Source organism: Danio aesculapii, chromosome 5, assembly GCF_903798145.1.
Source record: "Danio aesculapii chromosome 5, fDanAes4.1, whole genome shotgun sequence".
Classification (NCBI taxonomy): domain Eukaryota; kingdom Metazoa; phylum Chordata; class Actinopteri; order Cypriniformes; family Danionidae; genus Danio; species Danio aesculapii.
The window spans coordinates 44,778,971-44,801,933 of NC_079439.1; the positions used below are offsets into that span (position 1 = coordinate 44,778,971).

The 22,963-nt window shown below is 35.9% G+C and overlaps 1 protein-coding gene across 1 annotated transcript in view; it reads left to right on the top strand.

The window, feature by feature from the left end:
• Positions 1–22,963, top strand: part of antxr2a (ANTXR cell adhesion molecule 2a) — an 84,493-nt gene that overhangs the window by 10,318 nt on the left and 51,212 nt on the right. Inside the window, exons 3-12 of the mRNA XM_056458285.1 lie at positions 837–908; positions 1,021–1,102; positions 1,521–1,625; positions 1,709–1,777; positions 2,171–2,251; positions 9,882–9,942; positions 10,078–10,173; positions 13,100–13,169; positions 19,759–19,837; positions 21,070–21,165. Coding sequence (XP_056314260.1) covers positions 837–908; positions 1,021–1,102; positions 1,521–1,625; positions 1,709–1,777; positions 2,171–2,251; positions 9,882–9,942; positions 10,078–10,173; positions 13,100–13,169; positions 19,759–19,837; positions 21,070–21,165 — 811 coding nt within the window. The remainder of the gene's footprint in view (positions 1–836; positions 909–1,020; positions 1,103–1,520; positions 1,626–1,708; positions 1,778–2,170; positions 2,252–9,881; positions 9,943–10,077; positions 10,174–13,099; positions 13,170–19,758; positions 19,838–21,069; positions 21,166–22,963) is intronic.

The window sequence follows — 22,963 nt, forward strand, 5'->3', positions numbered from 1 at the left end:
ATAAGACTTTCTCCAGAAGAAAAAATATTATCAGACATACTGTGAAAATGTCCTTGCTCTGTTAAACATCATTTGGGAAATATTAAAAAAAAGAAAAAAATTCAAAGGGAGGCTAATAATTCTGACTTCATATATATATATGATATATATATACACACACACACACACACACACACCACACACGTGTGCTTGTATGTAATGTATAAAAGTACAGACAGACAGACAGATAGATATATAGTAAAGGTAAAAAGGCAATGTACAAGAGGCATCATTGTGGAAAAAATATCTCTTTAAGTATTATTATTATTTATTTTACATGTCAGGTTTGAATCTACATTTTTATGACATCACTGTTTCACAGAAAAGTTGTAAGTCTGCTTGTTTGTCCTATTCCAATTGCAAAAGGTAGGAGGAATAAATATAGGAAGTGACAGGTATAAATATAATCACCAACAGGATGTCTGCATGAATCACACATGACAACCTGTTTCCTGTCTGCCCATCAATTAATCACTTACTTGGTCCAAACAGACGGCATTTTTTTCCCAGTCACAAGCTTTTATTAGCTAGTCACATTGGCTATCTTACTCATAAACCATCTCTGATGATTGCGAAAGCAACATGAGGACAGCTAGACTTTCAACATCACAGGATTTCTCTCACAGCACCATATTCACCAATGCTTGTGTTTAGCTTTATTAATAAGGTATCAAATCAAGTCACTTCTGAAGAGCTTTTTTTGTTGTTGTAAAAAAAGAAGTGTCAAACTAGAGCAGCTGTACTTGATTTTCCATTTCTCTCTCATTGACACGTTTTTCCACTTTTTTTCATTCCAGTCCAAATCTGCGAGTGTCCTTTATTGTGTTTTCATCAAGAGCAGAGATTGTGTTACCGCTCACTGGAGACAGGTACAGAATCACACTTGCATGGAGCATTTGGAGACCCCAGTGTAAGAAGACTAGTAATATGACTTATGTTTATGTTACAGTAATGAACATATAACTTGCTTTTCATTATTAGGTCAGAAATTAATAAAGGCCTGAAGACTTTAAGTGAGGTCAATCCAGCTGGAGAAACCTACATGCATGAAGGAATTAAATTGGTAAATAATATATACATATATTATATTTTTTTAAAGGAATAAATATTTAAAAATGATTAGAGCTTTCTTTTCATGTTGTGTTCAAAGACAAGAACATGTGTTGTTCAATAGTTTTAGGACAACTTTGATGAAAGGTTTTGATCCACTTTACTACTGTCGTAGACAGACCTAAAGTCTGCTTAACTCACTCTATTTCCTGTACTTTAGTCTTTTGCTAGAATAAACAAAATAAAACAAGGTAAATTGTTTGGTTCCCTTCATGACCAAGATAAGGCGTAATTACATCTTTGTAAATAAACACACCCCCTTCAATGTCCTGAATCTGGTCGTGCAAGTCTTTGTTACATGAACTATTTTTTGTATGTATTTAAAAAAAGTTTTTAATCATGCAAAATGATCAATACTTTCCACTTTTCAGGCAACTGAACAAATGAAAACACAGCCTAAAAAGTCCTCTAGTATCATTGTGGCCTTGACAGATGGAAAGCTTGAACCGTATATCCATCAACTCACTATGGATGAGGTGAGTTGCTCTCTAACACTTTATATATTGTCCATTTATAGCAATAAATGATTACTTGGTTATAACCATTTGCTTCTATATAGGCTGATTCAGCAAGGAAGTATGGGGCTCGTGTGTACTGTGTTGGTGTAAAGGATTTTGATGAAGAACAGGTAAAATTGCCATTCCAGCAGATTTCAAAATGGCATGAATACATTATCAAACTACCTATTTGTAATGAGCTGAAACAACACTATTCTTGACGATGTTCAATCCACTTAAATTTGGTACGTTAACTTAATCGATTTGTGTTGGGACAACATAAATGAATTGCGTGGAACTCTGCATTTCTAACAGTGTACTACAGTACGTGTTTACCAGCAAACACTTCACAAGCTTTCTCAAGCTTCACCAAATGCAGATCTTAGCAATGTTCCCTGTGATTACAAAACTGCTACTCTTCTCCAATATTTGTAGTGATGACAAAGTGAGCTAAAGAAGAGGAAATGTCACCACATTTGTTTTCTTGTTTATTCTTATTATTATGAATCTTATTATGCCAACAGCTAGCCGATGTGGCTGATACCAAGGAGCAAGTGTTCCCAGTCAAAGGAGGCTTTCAGGCTCTCAAAGGCATCGTTAACTCGGTAAGTTTTCCATGCCATGGGGCATTCATCCCAAATAGAAGCCTCTGCATGTGTTTTATTCAGCTAAAACAGATCCATTACCAGCTAGTAAGTAGTACTACTTAGACTTGGTGTTAAAACAATCCAGATCTTATTTGACTTTAATAATAATATAATTATTTGACTATAATTATATTAACAATAATAACAAAAATGCCTCTATGTAAAAAAATGATAATAAAAGATAAAATATTATAGCATTGTAACATCTGAAGTTGTAGGTGAACATTGAGGTTCTCTCCGGTGGTGATATGTCTTACTCTTAGCTTTTACGATTCATGACTCCAAAGAGTCCCACATACCTTTGTGCCAACTGATCTCCTTACAGTCTCCTAACTTATCTGGCTAACAGTCTCTTTTGCCCCATCTTCAAAGAAAATTGCAGATGGAGGGTGGAGGGGGGATTCCATCTTTGTTTGCACACCCACACACAAACTCTCTCCATATTTAAATTGACTTTTAAAAACTCAAAGTTCACTCCAAGGTGCATTTAATGTATGTGTTTGTAACCTGTATGTTCTATCCTATAATCTTTACAGTAGCCTGCACTTTTGGGGCATTTATTAGATCTGAGAACACATGAATCATGTTTCATATACTCTTAAATCAATCGTGTTTAGTGTCGTTGTGTTTCTCAGGTAGTCCCACAACCCATTATTTAGAACTTACGATGATAAATTATAAGGTTTACATTTTTGATACCGTGAGTTAACAGCTAATCTGTCCACTTGGGCAGTCTCATCAAAGAGAATAACCAGTGAGGAGAACAAAGGAAATCTCCCGCTCAAACTTTCCTCTCAAGCCATTGGCCAGTCATGAGAGAGTGGGCATGACCGGACCAATAGCTTAAATTCATACCACACCTTAGTATCTAGGCAGAAGTGCAGAAGGTCATTACCAGAGGACTATGTGGCCTAATTTTTGTACCGAATTCTGAGTCTGTTCTCTTTCCTTCAATTTAAACTCAGTATAGTTTCGCACCTTTCCTCCAATCTGCGCTGCAAACTCCACGCACGTGACACGAGGACTTCCTAAGAATATTAGTTTCTCTGTGCATATCAGGACCCTTGCATTAGGAGTAAAGAGACCAAAAATGCAAGTATTAGTTATGCAGTTGTAAGCGTTGCCCCTTTTCATCAAAAAGGTGTTTTATTGATTCTTGGTGGTTCTTGTTACAGTAGTTGCGTGTGAACTGAGTGACTTTAGGTTCTATATTTCCTTGCATTTCCATGTTTCATGTATTGTACGCTTTGCTTATTATTAGTTAGTCATTAAATCATTAAATACCACATGGATTGTCTTTGTTAGGCCTCACAGAAAATGGTCACTTTAACGGTAAAAGATCTTCTTTTTGCTACCAGCTTTTTAAAAAATTATTCAAAACTATTCCCTTACTTCACAAGAAGTATTAGTCCCTTTTCAAGTAAATAGACAATTAAATGAGTGGATAAATTCATTGTTATATTTATTTGGGTATATTTAACTGTAAGTTAAATCTAAACATTCATAAATACAAAATAACTTGATATTATTAATTATTAATATTCTTAAACATTGAGCTAATTTCATTACATATATTATAATGGAGAATGCGGGCATGGTTTTAAACTACCTTTCTGTGAAATACGGTTTGTCATTTCAAGGTGTTTTATTGTGCACACGAGAGAGCTTACGTAACCATAGGCTCCTCTCCAGTTGGACCTCCAGCCCCTTGTTGCACTAACACGAAGTATCAAAGCGAGTTAATGTTAACTGTTAAAATAATCTGCAGTTCGTAATATTTAAAATCAACTTTGTGAAGACCACAAGTCTCTCACAGATCCTTTAAATATTATCGTGCCTGTCAGAAGAGATTTCCCTCAGTGCTTCTAAGATATGTTGGTCGATACTTAACAAATTTATCTGTTAAAGGCCTTAGCTAGATTGAAACTAGGGTGTTTCTGTTTTACATTTCTAGACTATTTTCTCTCGTGGTTTTAAACCGTTAGAGTAGATAACTAACAGTTTTAAACCTTATTCGCCACAGATTTTAATGATTTCAGAACGCTGCTTGTCAGCTTCTAAATTAGTATTGTGAGTCGTAAGCTTGCCTGTTATAGCCGTGTTCTCATAAAGGAATTTCAGAATTATAAGCGTGTTGATATGGTGCTAATGGATGTAAATTGTAAATATGGATGAAAATTGTAAATAGCGTAAGCCTATACTCTTGGAACAGCCGTTAAAAAGTCTAGACTTGCGTGTGAAACTTCCACCGTAGTATTGAGAGATGACTGATATTCCATGTTTGTTTGTTTGTTTATAATCCTTTGGTTAGATAGAATAACTCTAAGATGTAGATTAAGGTAATAAAAGAGGTAAACTGTTAACGAATCAGATTGATTCATAATTGCCGTCTGTGGAGTGAGTTGCAGTCAATTTATGAATGGAACAATATTTATGAATGGAATCGCAAGTGCAGCATTACTGAGTGCTCATTGGCTTACCCCTCACACATCTCGTGCACATCCACATTAGGTGTGAATGATACAGCCAAAGTAAAACCTGCCTTTCTGGTTCAAACATATGATGCCACCCACGTCACAGACCAGATAAACAAACCACTAGTGGCTAACGGCAGCTTAGATAAAGTGCAACTCTTAAATCCATCCTCTGTCTCTCTATGCTCTCCTTTCTCAGTTTCGCCCACTATTGCATTGATCTCAAAGACCGATATCCCTTTATCCCGACAATATTTTGGTTATCTAATTATAGATTGTTGGTCTACTTGGTCCTCGCTGACGACTAGAGACCCTCTGTTTTGCTATTTTCTCTCTCTCTACTTCTCCCTCTCTACACTTGTTTTAGTTAAGTGTTTTGTTTAGCTTGTTTTTATTAGTATTATTTTTATTATTATTATTATTATTATTGCAGTTTATTATTTAATTTTTTGTTATTTTTCCTTACTTTGACCTGCTCAGAGACCACACTAATGAGAACAACCAAGGTAACCTAAATAATAATTGATAACCCTGACTAAATGAACCTGATTGACTAAACCTTGAGGCAATTACATAGGTATCTGGGTATCTAGTCCCCCTGCTTTAAGCTCACAGTGTCCTGCCCACAAGGGTTTTAAGACAACCAATGTCTAGCTCACACATTTTCCCTAGCTGACGACAATGTCAACCTAGTAATATAGCTATATAATATAGCTATAAATTACTAAACTTTGCACAAACTAGCATTGGCTCTCTTTCTCCTGCGTTATCTTTGTCTCACACCAGCTGTCCTGTATGTCGCTTGCACCCGGCCCTGTCGTTGACTAGGACCAACTGGAGGCCTGGTTAAGTACCTTAACCCATACCCACCTGCCCAACTGCACCACAGAGCTGCAGCTGCTAAGCAAAGCATCAACTGATGGCGAACAACAACCCGGCCCAGTGTCAAGACAGCAAGGAGCAGGCAAGGTTGATCAAAAGAGATTTTGTCCAACTGGAGCATCAGGCCAAGGAGGCCCAGGATGCACATGAGGTGATGAGGGAAAAGGACGCCAACCTTCAGGAGCAAACGGACAAACTATAGAGCCCCCAGATGGAGCTACGCATGGAAAATAGACACAGGGAGCAACAAGAGAAGGAAGCCAGAGGTGAACATTACTGCAGACAGCAGAGACCAAACTAAGAGACAGGGAAGCTTGGGCTAAGGCATCTGAACATTACTACTAAAACATTACTGCAGACAGCAGAGACCAAACTAAGAGACAGGGAAGCTCGGGCTAAGGCATCTGAATAGGCCTGCACGATTAATTGTTTTTAAATCAAAATCGCGTTTTGAAAGGGTGAGATTTTTAAATCGCAAAACCTGCGTTTATAACAATGCGTTATCAAATATGTTAACAAGCACATAGTTTTTTTTAAAGTTCTGGCAGTTCATAAGAATATTGTCCTGAACAATGTAAAAATGTAACAATCCATATGCAAAAGTTTTTATATCTTTATATTAGACATGCTCATTTTGGTTAAATTTCCCAACCAGCAACCATTACACGTTAACCAAATATTAACCGTTAACTGATCATATTATTTTTACAAATAATAAAAATTGGCATGTCTATTTTGTGTCTGACTCATTAAATGTTGCATTTTAAAATACTGATTTATTTAAACATGCGAACAACAGCAGAACATATTAACAGAACCTGGATATATCATCAAATGTTCACGCACCTGTAGCGTTTCCAACAGCATAGAAAAACAGAATAATAAAAAGAATAAAAGATCTGCACTAAAGATTTTTCACTTAAATTACAAATTTAGATTACAAAACGAAAACACTGACTGAATCCTTTTTAATAACCGGCGTAGGCTTTTTTCTTCTGTCAAATAAAAATCACAGGTCTATATTAACTCAAATCAATTGCTCCATGCAAAATAAGCATTTTTTAATGTTCCACTGTAGTTCCTATATCACAAACCTCTATCAACATTTTAATACATTATTATGTATTGAGAATCAAAGAATCTGACCAATAGCTTAAATTCATACCACACCCCAATATCTAGGCTGATCTGCAAAAGATCATTTCCAGAAGACCATGGAGCCTAATTTTTGTACCGGACTCTCCTCTGAGACTGTTCTCTTACTGGTAATTTAAACAGTATAGTTTCATGCCACCTGGATCCTCCAGTCTGCGATGCAAACTTCACGCACATGACACAAGGACTTCCTAAGGATATCAGTTTCTCCACGCACATCAGGACTCTTTCATGAAGAGTCGAGAGACCAAAATTGAGAGTATTAGTTATGAGTTTCTAAACCCTTTTCATCAAAAAGGTGTTTTTTTTTTTTATTCTAGGTGGTTTTTGTTAGCTGTGTGTGAATTGAGTGAATGTTTCTTGTACACTTTTCTTGTTTTTCGTATATTGTTGAACTATGTTAATCATTAAATCATTTCATACCACGTGGATTGTCTTTGTTTTGCCTCACAGAAGATGGTCACTTTAGCAGTAAAAGATCTTCTTTTTGCTATCAGCTTTATTAAAATTTCTTCAAACTTTTAAAACTATTCCCTTCACATTATTCCCTTTTCAAATAAATAGACAACTAAATAAGTGGATAAATTCATCGTTGTATTTATTGGGCTACATTTAACTGTAAGTTAAATCTAAATATTCATAATTAAATAATAACTTGTTTCTAGCATTAGTTGGTTGTAAATTGTAGGTTATAGAGAACTCTTAATTGTGGTAGTATGAATTTGCCAAAGCAGTTTCATCCTACACAGGTCTTTTGACATTTAATTTGTGATATTCTCCATTTGCTTGATGATGATTTGAAATGTTCCTCGTTGAGTATATTTGAGAGCATGTTTGCCCTTTCATGTTCATAGCATTTACCCATGATGTGGTTTAGCTTTGTAAACATAGTAAGAAGACTCTGAACATCTTCTGCCGTTTGTAAACTGTCAACAGCTGAGGTCAGTGTAGTTGCACAAGGCTGTGTTGTTTTGTCACCACAGGAATCTGTTTCTAGGAATTTTTTTTAGCTTTAGTCATGCAAACAACAGACAGGACCTTTTTGTAATTTATCATTTTGTCCAAAAATGTGAAATGAAAAAAAGGAATGACCCATCTTGTTGTTATTGGGTTAGTTTGTTTGGCCAAATGGAGTTTCAGGCCCAGCAAAACAGGCATTCTCCAGTGATTAGTAATCTTGGAGGCTGGGCTAGTTGGCCTCATGTCGCTCCCTGCTCAGATTTCCAGGATTTGAGATCATCTGTGCAGCTTTGCAGTCCGGGCCTAAAGTAGACTTAACAGAGATTTGACAAAAAGCAGAATCCTAAAGAATAGATTAAGCTAGGCCTATTTTAATATTTCAATAATGTTTTGATTGTTTGCGGAGAAAGTTTATTTGCATAATAAGGTTCACTGGTACATATGTGCAGTATACCATTAAATCGTTTGCAATGGGTAAGATTTTTTTAAGAGGGGCGGGGGGTTTGGCATGTGAAAAGCTTGAGCTTATTGCAAATAAAAATCACAAACCTGACACTTTTTGCACAAACAATAAATGCATTGTCCTCAGCAATTAGCCAAAATATATATCAGATATCAACTAAAATAAAATGTGTATTCTTATTTAGTAGCTCAGAAAATGCACAAATTTAACTTGAAATGCTAAGGACTGGAAATGAAAAGCATAATTCTGCTATGGATCAGGCAAGACTTCAGCATTTAGAAGTGAAGTCATGGCAGTGTCATTTGGTGGTGCTTTTAGTAGTCGGAAAAACATCCGATCAAAATACTGAAGCTTGGAAAAAAAGCTCTTTAAGCAATATTTGTTAATCAGGGTGTCCGCGGGGTCTTAAAAAGTATTAAAAATTGATAAATCAAATTAGAGAAATTTAAGGCCCTTAAAAAGTGTTAAAAAGTCTTTAAAGCTATTTTACAAGGCATTAAATTCGGTATGCTAAATTTGACCTGAATTTAATTTCTGAATATTGGGTTGCTGTGTAGTTTAGGAAATAAAAAAAATCACTGCTAGATTTGACAACACGCTGCTTTGTTTACTGCAATAATCAGGGAAACCCTGTTATTCCTGCTGCTGTAAAGGCGGTACCTGCTGGATTAACATTTTTATTCAGTATATAAATACAGCTTTAGTTTAGGATTTGTTTTTTGCGATCAGTGTTTAGTAAATATACTGCAAGTTAAAATGTGGGCAACGTTACTGGTTGAAACCTGAAGTGGTGATGAGGTCTTAAAATGTATGCAGAGAGTCTGAAAATATCTTAAAAGGTATTGAATTTCAATCTTTGATTCCTGAATATACCCTGATGATAAAAATACTAATACTTGAACAAAGTTCAAAAGGTATTTGTGACACTTTCAGTTTGAGAAATTGTTGCAGGAAATGCCAATCCAGTTTTCTAGAGAGCTATATGATAATTACAGATCAATAGATGTTTCAATGCTTCAAGATTATTCCTGTGTGTGTATAGATACCTGTCAGAGAAAATAAGTGAAAACGTCTTGCTATGAACCTTCCTTTTATCGTGCCATCTCATAACTCATTAAAGACCCATGAAGACCATCCTGAATATTTTTCAGCCCTGACGTTTAGTCAGTGTTCCTTCTCCCCTTTAATGATAGCAGAGTTTATCAGGTGTCATATTCAGTCAGCTCATTTTATACATGTCCTCCACTTCAGTGCGAAGCCTCATCTCCGCTGCAGGCGATTCGCAAGACCATATCTTTCTGTTAATGTTGTCTTTTTGCCTGTTGTGTACAGAGATTTGCATAGTTTGTCCTCTGTTGATTTATGTGGATGATGGGGAGAGGCGATGGTGGCTTCTCACAGGCCTGTTTATATGATAATGTCAGCCTACGGTCTCTAATAGAGCTGAAGAGGGAAAATGGCACCGCATAATTTCCCCATAACGGCTGACACGGGTCTGTCCCACACCGCACTGTATGTGATGCTCGACTCATTGAGCTTGATTTGGCACAGCAAACATCTTCGGCGCGAATGCTAAAGACCCGGACACTGTGATAGCTGATACAGTGATTCAGCAGTGACAAGTACTGATTTGAATACATTTTTTATTATGCAGATCCTCAAGCAATCATGCACCGAAATCCTAACAGTGGAGCCGTCCAGCGTCTGCGTGAACCGTAAGCATTTCAAGGGCTTTTACAGCTATCAGGGTGGATGAAATTGCCTTTGTGTGTGTGTGTGTGTGGACGTTGATTTGGGTGAACGCCCAGGAGTGCTTCTCATTATGTCCTCATCTGGTTTACATACCACAGAGTCCTTTGACATTGTTTTGAGAGGGAACGGGTTCGCAGTGGGGAGACAAACAGAAGGAGTCATCTGCAGTTTCATAGTGGATGGAGTTACTTACAGTAAGTATAGTTATATATTACTGACTGTACAATTATTGACCTTATTGAAAGATCACTCTAAAGTAATGTCACATTTGTTTCTATAGTGTTTTATTCAATAAAGAATTTGTCAACGTGTCACAATCACCAGCAATCTAATCCTTACAGATCGCTAATAAACACACAGATCACATAGGACTACAAAACTGCTGGTATATGGACTACAAGTCCCAGTCATGCACCACACACACACACCTGTTCCAGATCACGATTGATTACACTCACACACCTGGGAGCTGCTCAAAGACTGATTAGATGGACTTTAAAAGCAGCACAGACACACACACTAGTGGCTGAATCTTGTTATACTGAAGTGTGAGTGTAATCAGTTCTGATCTGGAACAGGTGTGTGTGTGTGGTGCATGACTGGAACTTGTAGTCCATATAACAGCAGATTTATAGTCCTATGTAATCTGTGTGTTTACCAGCGATCTGTAGGGATTAGATCGCTGGTGATTGTGACGCAAAGCAGCCTTACAGTGGTGAAAAAGGTAAAAAATATTACAACCAAAATTCATGAGGAAGCCAAAAAAAGCCATTTGCTAACTGAGTAAAAGCATTAGAAAACTCAGGCACACTCAGTGGACCGGTTCTGCTCTGGCCAAGCAAATTAAGAACTGTCATCATTTACAGCACACACCCTCAAGATGTTCCAAACCTGTATGAACGAATATATTTTCAAGTGGTTAACCAACAGTTGATACTGATCAGTGCTGTCAGATGGAACCAGATACTGTTGAGTTCACCACATTTTTAAGACCTTTTGTCTACAGCCATCAAATTGAGGTTGAGCAAATGATTGCAGTTTTTTCATATTTGATGAAATATCTGTTATAACATAATGTTATCATGCACAAGTTAAACCAATTTATATAAGTGAGACTTTGTGTCTGTGACTCATTGGTATAGTACAGGAAATGACAAGCTAGCCACACCTAGGATGCAATACACTGAAGATGTTTTGTGGCTTAGCTGTCACTTTAGGTTACTAATGTCCAAGGTGCTGAAGCTCTGATATAGAACACCTGCTTTGAATGTTATCATTCGATTGACTAGGCGTTATCAGTGGTTATCAGCTGATAGATATGGGCCAGTAAGGACCTTCTGCGCCTACTAGTAGGCTCAGAAGGCTGTTATCACCCATCCACATGGTTAAACAGCTATTTTTTCTTTTTTTATTATTAACATTAGTTACAGGTGATACATAAAACATTAATTTGTGCTAATATTGTGTGACCTGAATACAAATAATGCATATTCATTGTACAGCTAGTTATACAAATGTTACAATGAATAAGAAATATATATACATGTATCAATACATGAAAGAGAAACAAAATTTTAAAGATAACAAATAAAAAAAATCTAAAGAAATAAATCATAAATATCTCAAACCATAAGTAAATTATTAAGAGTGCTACATGGGCAAACCAAGAAGGATCTGATAATTTAAAAGTATTGCTTATAATTATAATAATATTTTTCTCAGCAGTTCAGTTATTTTGGCAGCTTTTTTATTTAACGATAGGCAGACAGATTCATAATAAAGTTTCAATTCAATACGAAATGTTTCTAAAATTAGGCAAACACTCAATAACTCTACATTTGTGAAGATGGAAAAGGCCACAAAGAGTTAAAAATTTCAGTTAATCAGCTATGCTGATCCAGATCTGTTTTTACATTACTGTGATGGTTGGGTAAAGGGTTGGGATAGAGGTAGACGTTAATAATATACAATTAATGGGAAATGTAATAACTAGCATAAATAATTCTCGTTCCGGTCACAGCCATATAATAATAGTAAGAAAAATAATTTGTATAGCTCTTTTCCTACATACATGCGACTCAAAGCGCTTCACAAACAACAAACAAACAAGCATTGTAAAATAAACCAAATAAACAAGTATAGACAAATAAAGCAAAGTAAACAACAAATATATATTCAGATAAAAGCATACATGTACACGCATACATGCATATATCTACACAATCACACACGCAATAGTACACAATAATATGTGATCTATAGCTCATTAACCTTGAGTATGGATGATAACAGCCTTCTGAGCCTACCAGTAGGCGCAGAAGGCTCCTACTGGCCCATATCAATTAGTTGATAACCATTGATAACTCTCATTCAATCGCGTGATAACATTCAAATCAGCTGAATAGAAACCAGGGAAAGTTTCTTGCTCAGTGAGAATTTTATAATTTCATTTGTGATTAAAATGTAATAATTATAATGAAAAATAGTGAATACTGAAAATTAAATAGTGAGGTTTTTTATTTCCTGAAAACTTATTTTATCATTACCATTACATTTTCCTTAATGGTGAAGTTCACCAATAAGTTACAGTTCTTTCACCATCACTCACCACTCATCATGCCCTTACTCTCATGCCATTGCAAAATTGACCTTATTTATTTCTTGAATTTCAACAGTTTTTCTGTTTTGTGAACTATACATTTAACAGTACACACACACACACACACACACACACTTTTTCTTAAGCAGCTGCTGGCTATATAGTCACTCTGCTCTTTAGTTTTGTTCCTATCAGTCATTGAGTGCTGCAGTTTTATTAGACGACAGCTCCACATCTGGTGTCCACATGCTTGCTCACTGCTTTTGTAACCAGACAGGAAATACATAAACATTGAATTCCGGGGGCCTTCAGCAGTGATGCGACAAAGAAATCCCTTTTAAGTTCTATGAAAAAAAAAATGGCACTGTTCCCCAACTCAAATGCACACGTCAGCAATTCTAGCAAGCTTCTACAGTATAACAAATGGCCTAGTGATACAGTACACATCTTGGGGGAGGTTGGTTCCTCATCTAGATTGGCAATGGATCATTACACAATCAAACCTTCGATTCATTTTGCAGGACAAAAACCAACCAAAGTGAAGATTGACTACATCCTATGTCCTGCTCCGGTGCTGTATACGGTTGGACAGTAAGTATTCATGTTGCACAAACTATCAAGTGTCATTGACATTTTCAAATGTTTGCTTTTAAAGTCAATTAAATGTTTATCACATCCTTTCAATGGATAGCAACTGCCTATCATGCCTACTTTAAGCTGCGGAATTGTGACCCATTAAATTATCATGCGATACACCAGACTAAAATGTCATGCTACTGCATTACGTTATTGAATTGAGCAACACAGCGCCCTGTGTAGATCTGGGATTAGCTGTGAGCAGCTTGTGTGAAATTATGGTCTGACTTACCCGGGACGTTTGATCCTTTATACGTGGTCGCCATTCAAAAGGCTTGCTTAATTAACTCTTGGCTGGCAACTGTGACCCATTAAGTAGTTTGCTGCTATGAACGGCTAGTAAACACATCTGGTGGAGGGCTTTAAAAGGATGTGCGACAGATGCACCGATTCCCTTTTCCACGCTCCCATTTAAATAATTCACTGTGCACTGACAATAGGCAAGCGCATAACACCTGCAACATGTCTGAGTGCTAGAAATTTCTCTCTCTGCCTTTTTCCACCGCTCTCTGTCCATTTCCAACCATCTGTCCAGTTTGCGTTCTGAAAACTGCCCATTTCTCGCTTTGCCACTTGGAAAGTACTTCACTGTGTATCAAAAATATAAGCGTACTGTATTTGAGTGGCACTGACCAACCCATGCTGGACACACCATCGGGGACTTTCAAATAGTGTCTTTCTGGGATTCAAAGGGTCTTTGCGGTTCAGTGACGTAGTGGCAGATATCAGGGTCTCATCTGCAACGACAGCTGTTGGTTCGTCAGAGCAGGATCTAGGGCATCTGTCAGGCTGCCCATTAGCGCTGGCCGGCCCGTCCCTTCGAGTCTTTGGCTGGAGGGGGTGAGGAACTTTTGTCTGGCAGCAGCATGTCCTCACCTGCGCTTTCACAACAGCAGCGGAGTGAGAAAAATAACTGAGGGACAGACCTGACACCTGCCTGCAGCGCGAGTGGTGGAACGTGTCTCATCAATAATCAATCTGATCTGTCAGGACGCCATTTTAGTTCCATCTGCACAGGGGGTGGGAGATGCGCCCGAATAACATGGCAGCGCTGCCTTCACCAGAGCTCCTCCTCTCTCACTCTGCTAGATGATAAAGAGATGGTCACTCTTTCGGAAATGCAATGGTGTACTAAAGGGTTTGTTTGGTTTTTAGTATAGATCTAATTAGGTTAGATCTTTTCATCAGTGTTGAAAATTATTTGTAGTTTGAAGTTTGGGGGAGATAAAAATGTATATTATGTACTGTATTTAGCTATTTTATACAAATATGCACACGATACAGAAATGACCTACTTGTGAGCACATTGTGGATATACTTCAAATGGTGGCATTTAACATTTATGGTCCCATTTTATATTAGATGGCCTTAACTACTATGTATTAGCATAAAAAAAAAATACAATGTACTTACTGTATTCGTAATGTATTGCAGAACACTTTTGGTGCTCGTGAAGTGGGATACGGGTAAGGTTAGGGACATGTTTGGTGGTGTTGGTAGGCTTAATGGTGAGTTAAGGTGTAAGGGTTGGTCAACAGTGTAATTACAAAAATTAATTACAGATCTTATTAAATGCAGGCATTTAATCAATCAGAAGTACAATGTAAAACCTGTATTTTCACAATAAGTACATTGTAACAAATGGTTTATTTCAGTGCAAGTACATATTAGTTAAGGCCACCTAATATAAAGTGGAACCACATTTATTAACATTAATATTTAGCACCTAACTTTACATCAAACTCATTTGCAGTAGTAGTAATATGGGAATTTTCCAGAACATCAAGTAGTTACACATTGAACTTAGTCTTTTAGGCATTTTATGTTGGTACTTAATAGTTGAGGCCATCTAGTTAATCAGTCATAGTACGATCTTTTATTAAAGCTTAAATAACTGATTTCTATTTTTACACATTTTGAAATGCAAATTATTATTTATGTGATGCAAAATCTAATTTTAAGCATGGTTGCTACAGTCGTTAGTGTCATAATTCATCAAGAGATTATTGATTCTACTGAATTTGCTGATCAGGTGCTCAAAGAAATATTTATTATTAATGTCTTCACTTTCACTTTTGATCACTTTAGTACATATTTGCTAAGTAAATAATAAAACAAATAAAGCGAGTCAAAAAGCAAATGAAAGCTACAGTACTGTATGTAGCAGTACAAAAAACATACTGCTCTCTGTTTTGGGCTACTTTTCTCTGTTTATGGATATGATGAGTCACACAGGTACTGGGCAGCCGGGACAGATGCGACAGGTCTAAAATAGTCCCAGTATAAACTCTCATTTAAGACCGACCATGGATGATTCAGGAGAAAGATGGTTTGAAGATGTATTTGTAATGAGATTGTTTATTAAATACATTTAGTTCAATGTAGGGAAAAAGTTTTATTATATCATATCAGTATAATCAATGTATATACACTACCAGTCAAATCTTTGGGGTCAGTATTATTTTTAAATGTTTTAAGTTAAGCTTGTCCTGTTGATCAAGGCTGCATTTATTTAATCAAAAACACAGTACAAATTGTAAAATTGTGAAATGTTGTTAGACTATAAAATAACTGTTTAAAAATAGGTTATAATTTAATTTATTCCAGTGAGTTTAAAGATGAATTTTCATCTTCATTTCTCCAGTCTTCTGTCACATGATCCTTCAGAAATCACTCTAATATTAATAACAAAAATAATAATAGTGCAGCACGGTGGCGCAGTGGGTAACACAATCGCCTCACACTGGTCGAACCTTGGCTGGGTCAGTTGGCGTTTCTGTGTGGAGTTTGTATGTTCTCCCTGTGTTGGCGTGGGTTTCCTCCGGGTGCTCCAGTTTGCCCCACAAGTCCAAAGACATGCACTATAGGTCAATTGGGTAAGCTAAATTGTCCATAGTGTATGCGTGTGAATGAGTGTGTATGGATGTTTCCCAGTGATGGGTTGCAGAGAAGGGCATCCGCTGCGTAAAACATGTGCTGGATAAGTTGGCGGTTCATTTCGCTGTGGTGACCCCAGATTAATAAAGGCACTAAGCCAAAAAGAAAATTAATAAACGAATGATAATAATAATAATAGCAACAACAACAACAACAACAACAAACAATATTATTATTATTATTATTGTTGTTATCATTATTATTATTATCATTATTATTATTATTTTTATTACTATTATTATTATTATTACTATTATTTTTATTATTATTATTATTATTATTATTATTAATGGTAATAGTAATAAAAGCAATAATGACTGTAGTAATAATTTAATTTGAAACTACATACAATAAGAAAGCAGTTATTTAAAATTTGTATAAATATTTTACAATTTAACAGTTTTTACATTTAATAAATGTCGCCTTGGTGAACAGAATAATTTTCGTTAAAAAAAAAGAAGAAGAAAAAAAAAAGACCACAAACTTTTACACGGTAGTGTATTTATTTAGAACATAGGTTTCAATAGGCACTATAGAGGGAAATGTAGTACATGAAACAGTTTTAGTTTAGTACATTAAATGACATACAATATCACAAATCTCAAACACGATTATTTCGTTCTTCTCATGTAAATGTTAAGGGTTTAACATCCAGGTGAAAAACAAGCTAATTTTGAACAAAACACCTACTCATTAACATGCATGTCCCAAGCAGCATATGATTGGCCACAGCATTTCCTAATGAGATTACAATAATTATCTTTTTTTTTCTATAAGTTTAACACAGCTTACTGTATTTCCTATGTGTGGGGGTCTCTTTTTTTGAAAACAGAACAGGCAGTAACTCTAGGGTAAGTCAACACAACAGCATTGTATATTTTTGCAGCTTATAACACAAAATTCGGGAAAGACAGATTATAAGTTTATTCAACTCCACCCCGAAGAGGCATACTATTATTTTATTAGTTTAACAGGTATATTGTTTTTTCATGTATGTTTATAACGAGAGCTTATTAATATTCACAGTCCTTCCAAATAGGGTAAAAGCAGCGGCATTTATTTCAGGGTCAATTCATAGGGATCTAAATGGGTTTGTAAAAGCTTTTTTTTAGATTTATTCTGCACTTATCTAAGCCAGATACTTTCTATGTAGATATCACAGAATTATTTTTAAAATAATATATATATTCATTCAATGTATATATTCATAAGGCACCTTTTATCTCACACTAAAATAATACAGTAGCATCAAAGAAATGAAAAACTCTGCAATGTCATAACTTGACAGTGAATCTAAAAGATTTAAATGTTCTGGAAGTTCAGACGAGCCCAGTTGCCATTTTGCAGAAGTCGGCCAGAGCTGATTGATATGTTATAACTTCAATAATGCAGGGTGTTCGCTTTTATTTAAAAAAGGAGGTTATAAAGTCTCTTGTAGTCCCATTCAGCTATGTCACTTTCAGTTTCCATCACCATGTGCTTTGTGACAAGAAATGAAGCTTACACACCACTCTCAGTCTCTCGTGGTGCTATGAGGGGCCTTCTGTGATGCCAAGAGCACTTTTGTGTCCATGTGCTTGACTCATCCTGCTGAACTTCTGTGACATGTTTTCTTTCTCCGAATTTCTAAACAAAATAAAACCAATAGACAAGGCGGTCAAAGTTAGAAACAGCTTTGTTTGGCATGGGATTCACCTGTCAATATAAATGTTGGGAATGCCTTTCGGAGTTTACCACAAAATGTTTGATAATGGGCATCCTGTCATGGTTTGTGATTCAGATTGCCTCTACAGAGAAATAAAATCAGCTGTTATTGATTGACATGTTTGGTTCCAATTACAGCTTTCAGGAATACTGATTTAATATAATCAGCTCTTACGAAGCATCGCATAAGTATTCCCCCAGAACTGCCAACCATTCTGAACAAAGGTGATCTGAGAAATTTTAGAGCGTCAAGTCAAGTGCGATGAAATAAAATCATTTAGCGTATCGCTTCTTCTCCGTTCACCAAACATACATATATCCAGCTTGATTAGCAACCTGCCTCCCATTTGCATGTATTGAGTATGTCAGCTAAATTAGCCTCTCCTCTCATCCATTTAGCACACAGACCTAGTTAACATGCAAAAAACCCTTTTACAAGCTTGCTGCAGCCTCAGGACTAGATTTTAGATTTAGACAGTTCAAGCGTATATCGTCTTCAAGCTGGATTGAAAAAACTACAGTTCAGCACTTCAAGAGATTTTAAAGGGTGGTTCAGGTTGTTGTTGGAAACACTCTGCAGAAAGTTAGTTTTTCACTTAGTGTTGCTTTCCAGTTGCTAGCCTCATTGGGAATGCTTTATGCATGACCCAAACGTTAGTGAAATCTTGGTTGTTTGCTGTAGGTAACTCTTTCTTCTGCTGTGTCTGCATCATCATTGGCTCTGCAGACAGTGGCCTGTCTTTTTTACATATTCTCTCATTTTGGGAGGGATCTCAGGCGTTCAGTCAGTCGATTTCCTGCTTGAGGATTCTCATTAGCCCCATGGTAATTGTCTCCTGCATAATAGACATATGGAAATTACAATGCCGTTCATCATTAGTGCCTTAATTGCGAGCCACCTTCAACTCTCTTCCTCAGTAAATAAAAGCGAATTCAGCTCAAATTCTGTAGAAATTAAACTTTAAATACTTCTCATGACATCGATGAGCATAATTTGTATCCATTTCTTGTTTTGCTTCTGCTAGTGTAAGTTTTGTAATAAGTTGTAGATTTATTTCTATTTTTAATTACCATTTTTATTTCGTTCCAGTATGATTTTAGTTTTATTTCCTTTTTTGCTTGAAAATGATTTAACACTGCCAATTATATGTATATTTTGTTTATCAGAAATTGAGTCATTCTTCATCCAGATAATCCCCAGCTGCACTACTTCTCTATATTAGCTTCCCCATGTATGCTTTAACTTTAATCTCTCAAACGTTTTCACCAAAAAATGAATAAATAAATAAAATTGCTGCAAGTGAAGCTGAATATATTGTACAACAGTGCTTAAAGAAAGTACACTTTTTACATTATATTCACTTTCAGTGTGTAAAATACTGGCTCAATGTACCTGTTTGTTCATTTCCTGAAGACAAATGGAGGTTCTGGTCAGTTTGAAATTGAATAGTTTAATTTTGCAATACTTTCATTCAATAATTTTCCTTCGGCTTAGTCCCTTATTTATTAGGGGTTGCCACAGTGGAATGAACCGCCAACTATTCCAGCATATGTTCTATGCAGCGAATGCCCTTCCATTTGAAACCCAGTACTGAGAAACACCCATACACACAAACATGCAAAGAACATGCAAACTCCAAACAGAAATGCCAACTGGTCCAGCCGGGATTTGAACCAGAGACCTTCTTACTGTCAGGTGACAGTGCTAACTACTGAGCCACAGTGCAACCCCTTTTGCAGTACTTTCAGCTTTTAATTTTTTATATATATGCATTTTTGTTTTGTTTCAGAATGAGTTTTAGTTTTCTTTCATTTTCCATGGAAATGTTTTAACCCAACCAATTATAACTGATAATTACTGTAAAATACCTCCCTAATCAGCCTGTTTCTTCCTTTCCTACAGACAAATGGAGGTTCTGATCAGTTTGAACAGTGGAACATCATATATCACCAGTGCTTTCATCATCACTGCCTCTTCATGTGTAAGTCAAACAGGAAATCAAATAGAAAACCAGCCTTAAAGATGCAGTAAGTGATTGTCTTCAGAAACATTTTTTGTTGTGCTGGTTGAAAGTCTCCAAAAGTAATGATTAAAGTAAAGGATCTAAATGAATTTATATGTATTTTAATATTCTGGGTAAGTTGAGACTAAAAAATGTTCATCCAATTAAATACTGTCGGGCCAATAATTCCCATAATTCTGATAAGTAGCTCAAACTGTCTGTCAACAGATGTAGATTTGAACATCTGCGCACCCGTTCACGCAGATCAGCATTCATGCGGACACGAGTGACAGCACTAAAAACAAATGCTTAATCGAATCTTTAAAATCCTGAATCAAAATTGGAGATAGTTTTGCATGCTGGAGGAAGGACGACACCATGGCTGAAGTATTTCTTTTAGACAGGTAATGCTAGGTTTTAAAAGTATTTTAGTCTCGCAAAGCTCGCAAAGCAGTGACGTGCCATTTTCAGTTTCATAAGGGACATTTTACAGCATCGATAATGTATCGATAATGTTTAACAACAAAATATAAATAGTTCTATTCTGCCTAGCCTGCTTTACTGAGGTGAAGTTGGTTTTATATTCACATTGGTGGATTTTTTAAACAATGACAATCTCTGACACACTCCCTATATTGTTTACTATACTACTCTGAATATTCTGTCTGAAATAGCATGTAAGTATGGCTTAGTAATAAGTGTAATTCCTGCATGCTAACCACTAAGCAAATAGTAGTCGCGTGTGAGAGAGTAAGATTGATGAGTGAGACTGATTAGAGTGTGATGACAAGTTTTGCTTGCTAACTACATAATTGAAAACATGCTAGATATCATACAGTTTTTCGTTGGGAATTGTTGTATTATAAAGTACTATACACTTTTCTAACGGGCGAATGACATGATCTAGTGGGTCTCTATCATCTTTAATGTGCGCGTTCACGATTCAGGAGGCATGGCTTTGTACGACAGGGGAGGGATTGTATTTGAAAGATATTATGCTAACCAGTTAGCATTTAGGCAGATCACCTACTGCACCTTTACATATCTCTACAGCCTCTATACTTCGGATTCAACTGTAGAAAAAAATCATAAAAATAACTTTGTGGATTTGATTTACTTACAGTATGTTCTTTATTTTCTGTTTTCATCATATTTTATGCTATTATTATTTTTGTACATGCATATGTACTGTATGCTCCTTCTCTCATTAGTCGGACGGCACAGTGGTGGCCATTGTGTTCTTGGTGCTCTTTCTCCTGTTGGCTTTGGCTCTGATGTGGTGGTTCTGGCCTCTATGCTGCACTGTCGTAAGTCTTACATGTCTCCAGTACTTTCATGTCTAAGAATTTGTCCCTTTTCACCCACAGAATTTGTATTGATATTAAAGTTAAAGAGATAATTCACCACCAAAATGAAAGACTCAGATTTACCTATATTGCATTTTCTTTTACTTGTATTGTGGTTTACATAATCCATTTGCAGTATTGAAATAGTCTATATTGTTTGTGACCGAATTGACTTTTCTTTGGTGTTAAACTTAGGTTGTGTTTATATTTAGCTTGCTAGAAGAGATTGTGGTTGAACTTTAAACTCTGGAAAATTAAAGGCAGCACAATAAACAGCAACAGACCTGACCACATCCTGACTATTCATCTGATATGTGCAACCAGAACGGCTGCCAAAAATATTAAGCATTTCATAAGTGCAAAAAAAAAAGAAGAAGCTCTTTTCCTGTTGGTTCTTTTTTTACTCACTTTTCACAAAAAGTTCTCGTTACTATACTTCAAGAAAAAAAGCAGCAAATTTCAGATCTTCTAACGCATTTTTATATACAGATGGTGCACTTAGAATATCTAGAAATGGTGAAGCTGGCGAGTATGAGTATAGCAATCAGTGCCACTGCACCAGCAAATGATATGCACCACCTCTCTTTGAGAACCTGGTGGGAGTCATTCCAGGATGAGATGGAAGCATATTTTGGAAAACCAACAAAGGCATTAAAATGTAAACCCCCCGCAGCATGTCTGGACTCGGCCCTGTTTGTCTTGGTGGAGGAGCTGCTGTTCCTCTCCATCAGGGACCCCGGCACAAGAGAAGGGCCATGTGTGCTTTGTTAATATTTAAACTCAGCCTTGCCAGTTTTCAGCAATCAGAGAAATACAGAAGCACCTCATCCCTGTCGAAACACACACATTAGTATCTAGCTACACAATTTATCTTTTTACATTTGCAGAAATTTTACCTCACATACATAAATGGAGCTATGCAAAAAAATAAAGTTAGGAGATTTTAATTCTGTAAACTGTTGTTGACGCTTCTTCCAAGTTTTATTTATTTGTTATTTTGAGCAAACAATACATTTTTAGACAGCACAATGCCAATATTTATTTACTTTTTAATACTTTATTCATAGGATTTTTACATAAATTTGCAGAAAACAGTCAACAACAACAAAACAAACAAGCATCTTATTTTCCCTTCATGGCTTTAACAGAAGAGGCTCATACAGTGCTCAGCATATATAAGTACACCCCTCACAAATCTATCTTTTAAATTCATATTTTTAATTGGAAGCTACAGTTAGGAAGCAGAATTATTCGCCCCTTTTTAATTATTTTTTTTCTTTTTTAAATATTTCCCAAATGATGTTTAACATAGCAAGGAAATTTTCACAGTATGTCTGATAATATTTTTTCTTCTGGAAAAAGTCTTATTTGTTTTATTTCAGCTAGAATGAAATCAGTTTTTCATTTTTTAAAAACCAGTTTAAGGACAACATTTTTAGCCCCTTTAAGCTATATATTTTTTAATAGTCTACAGAACAAATCATTGTTATACAATAACTTGCCTAATTACCCTAATCTGCCTAGTTAACCTAATTAACCTAGTTAAGCCTTTAAATGTCACTTTAAGTTGTATAGAAATGTCTTGAAAAATATCTAGTCAAATATTATTTACTGTCATCATGGCAAAGATAAAATAAATCAGTTATTAGAAATGAGTTATTAAAACTATTATGTTTAGAAATGTGGAGCTAATCTAACCAAATAACTTATGATAACGGTTCGAAAACTAGTACACTCAAATTTATATGTTAAAGAAAAA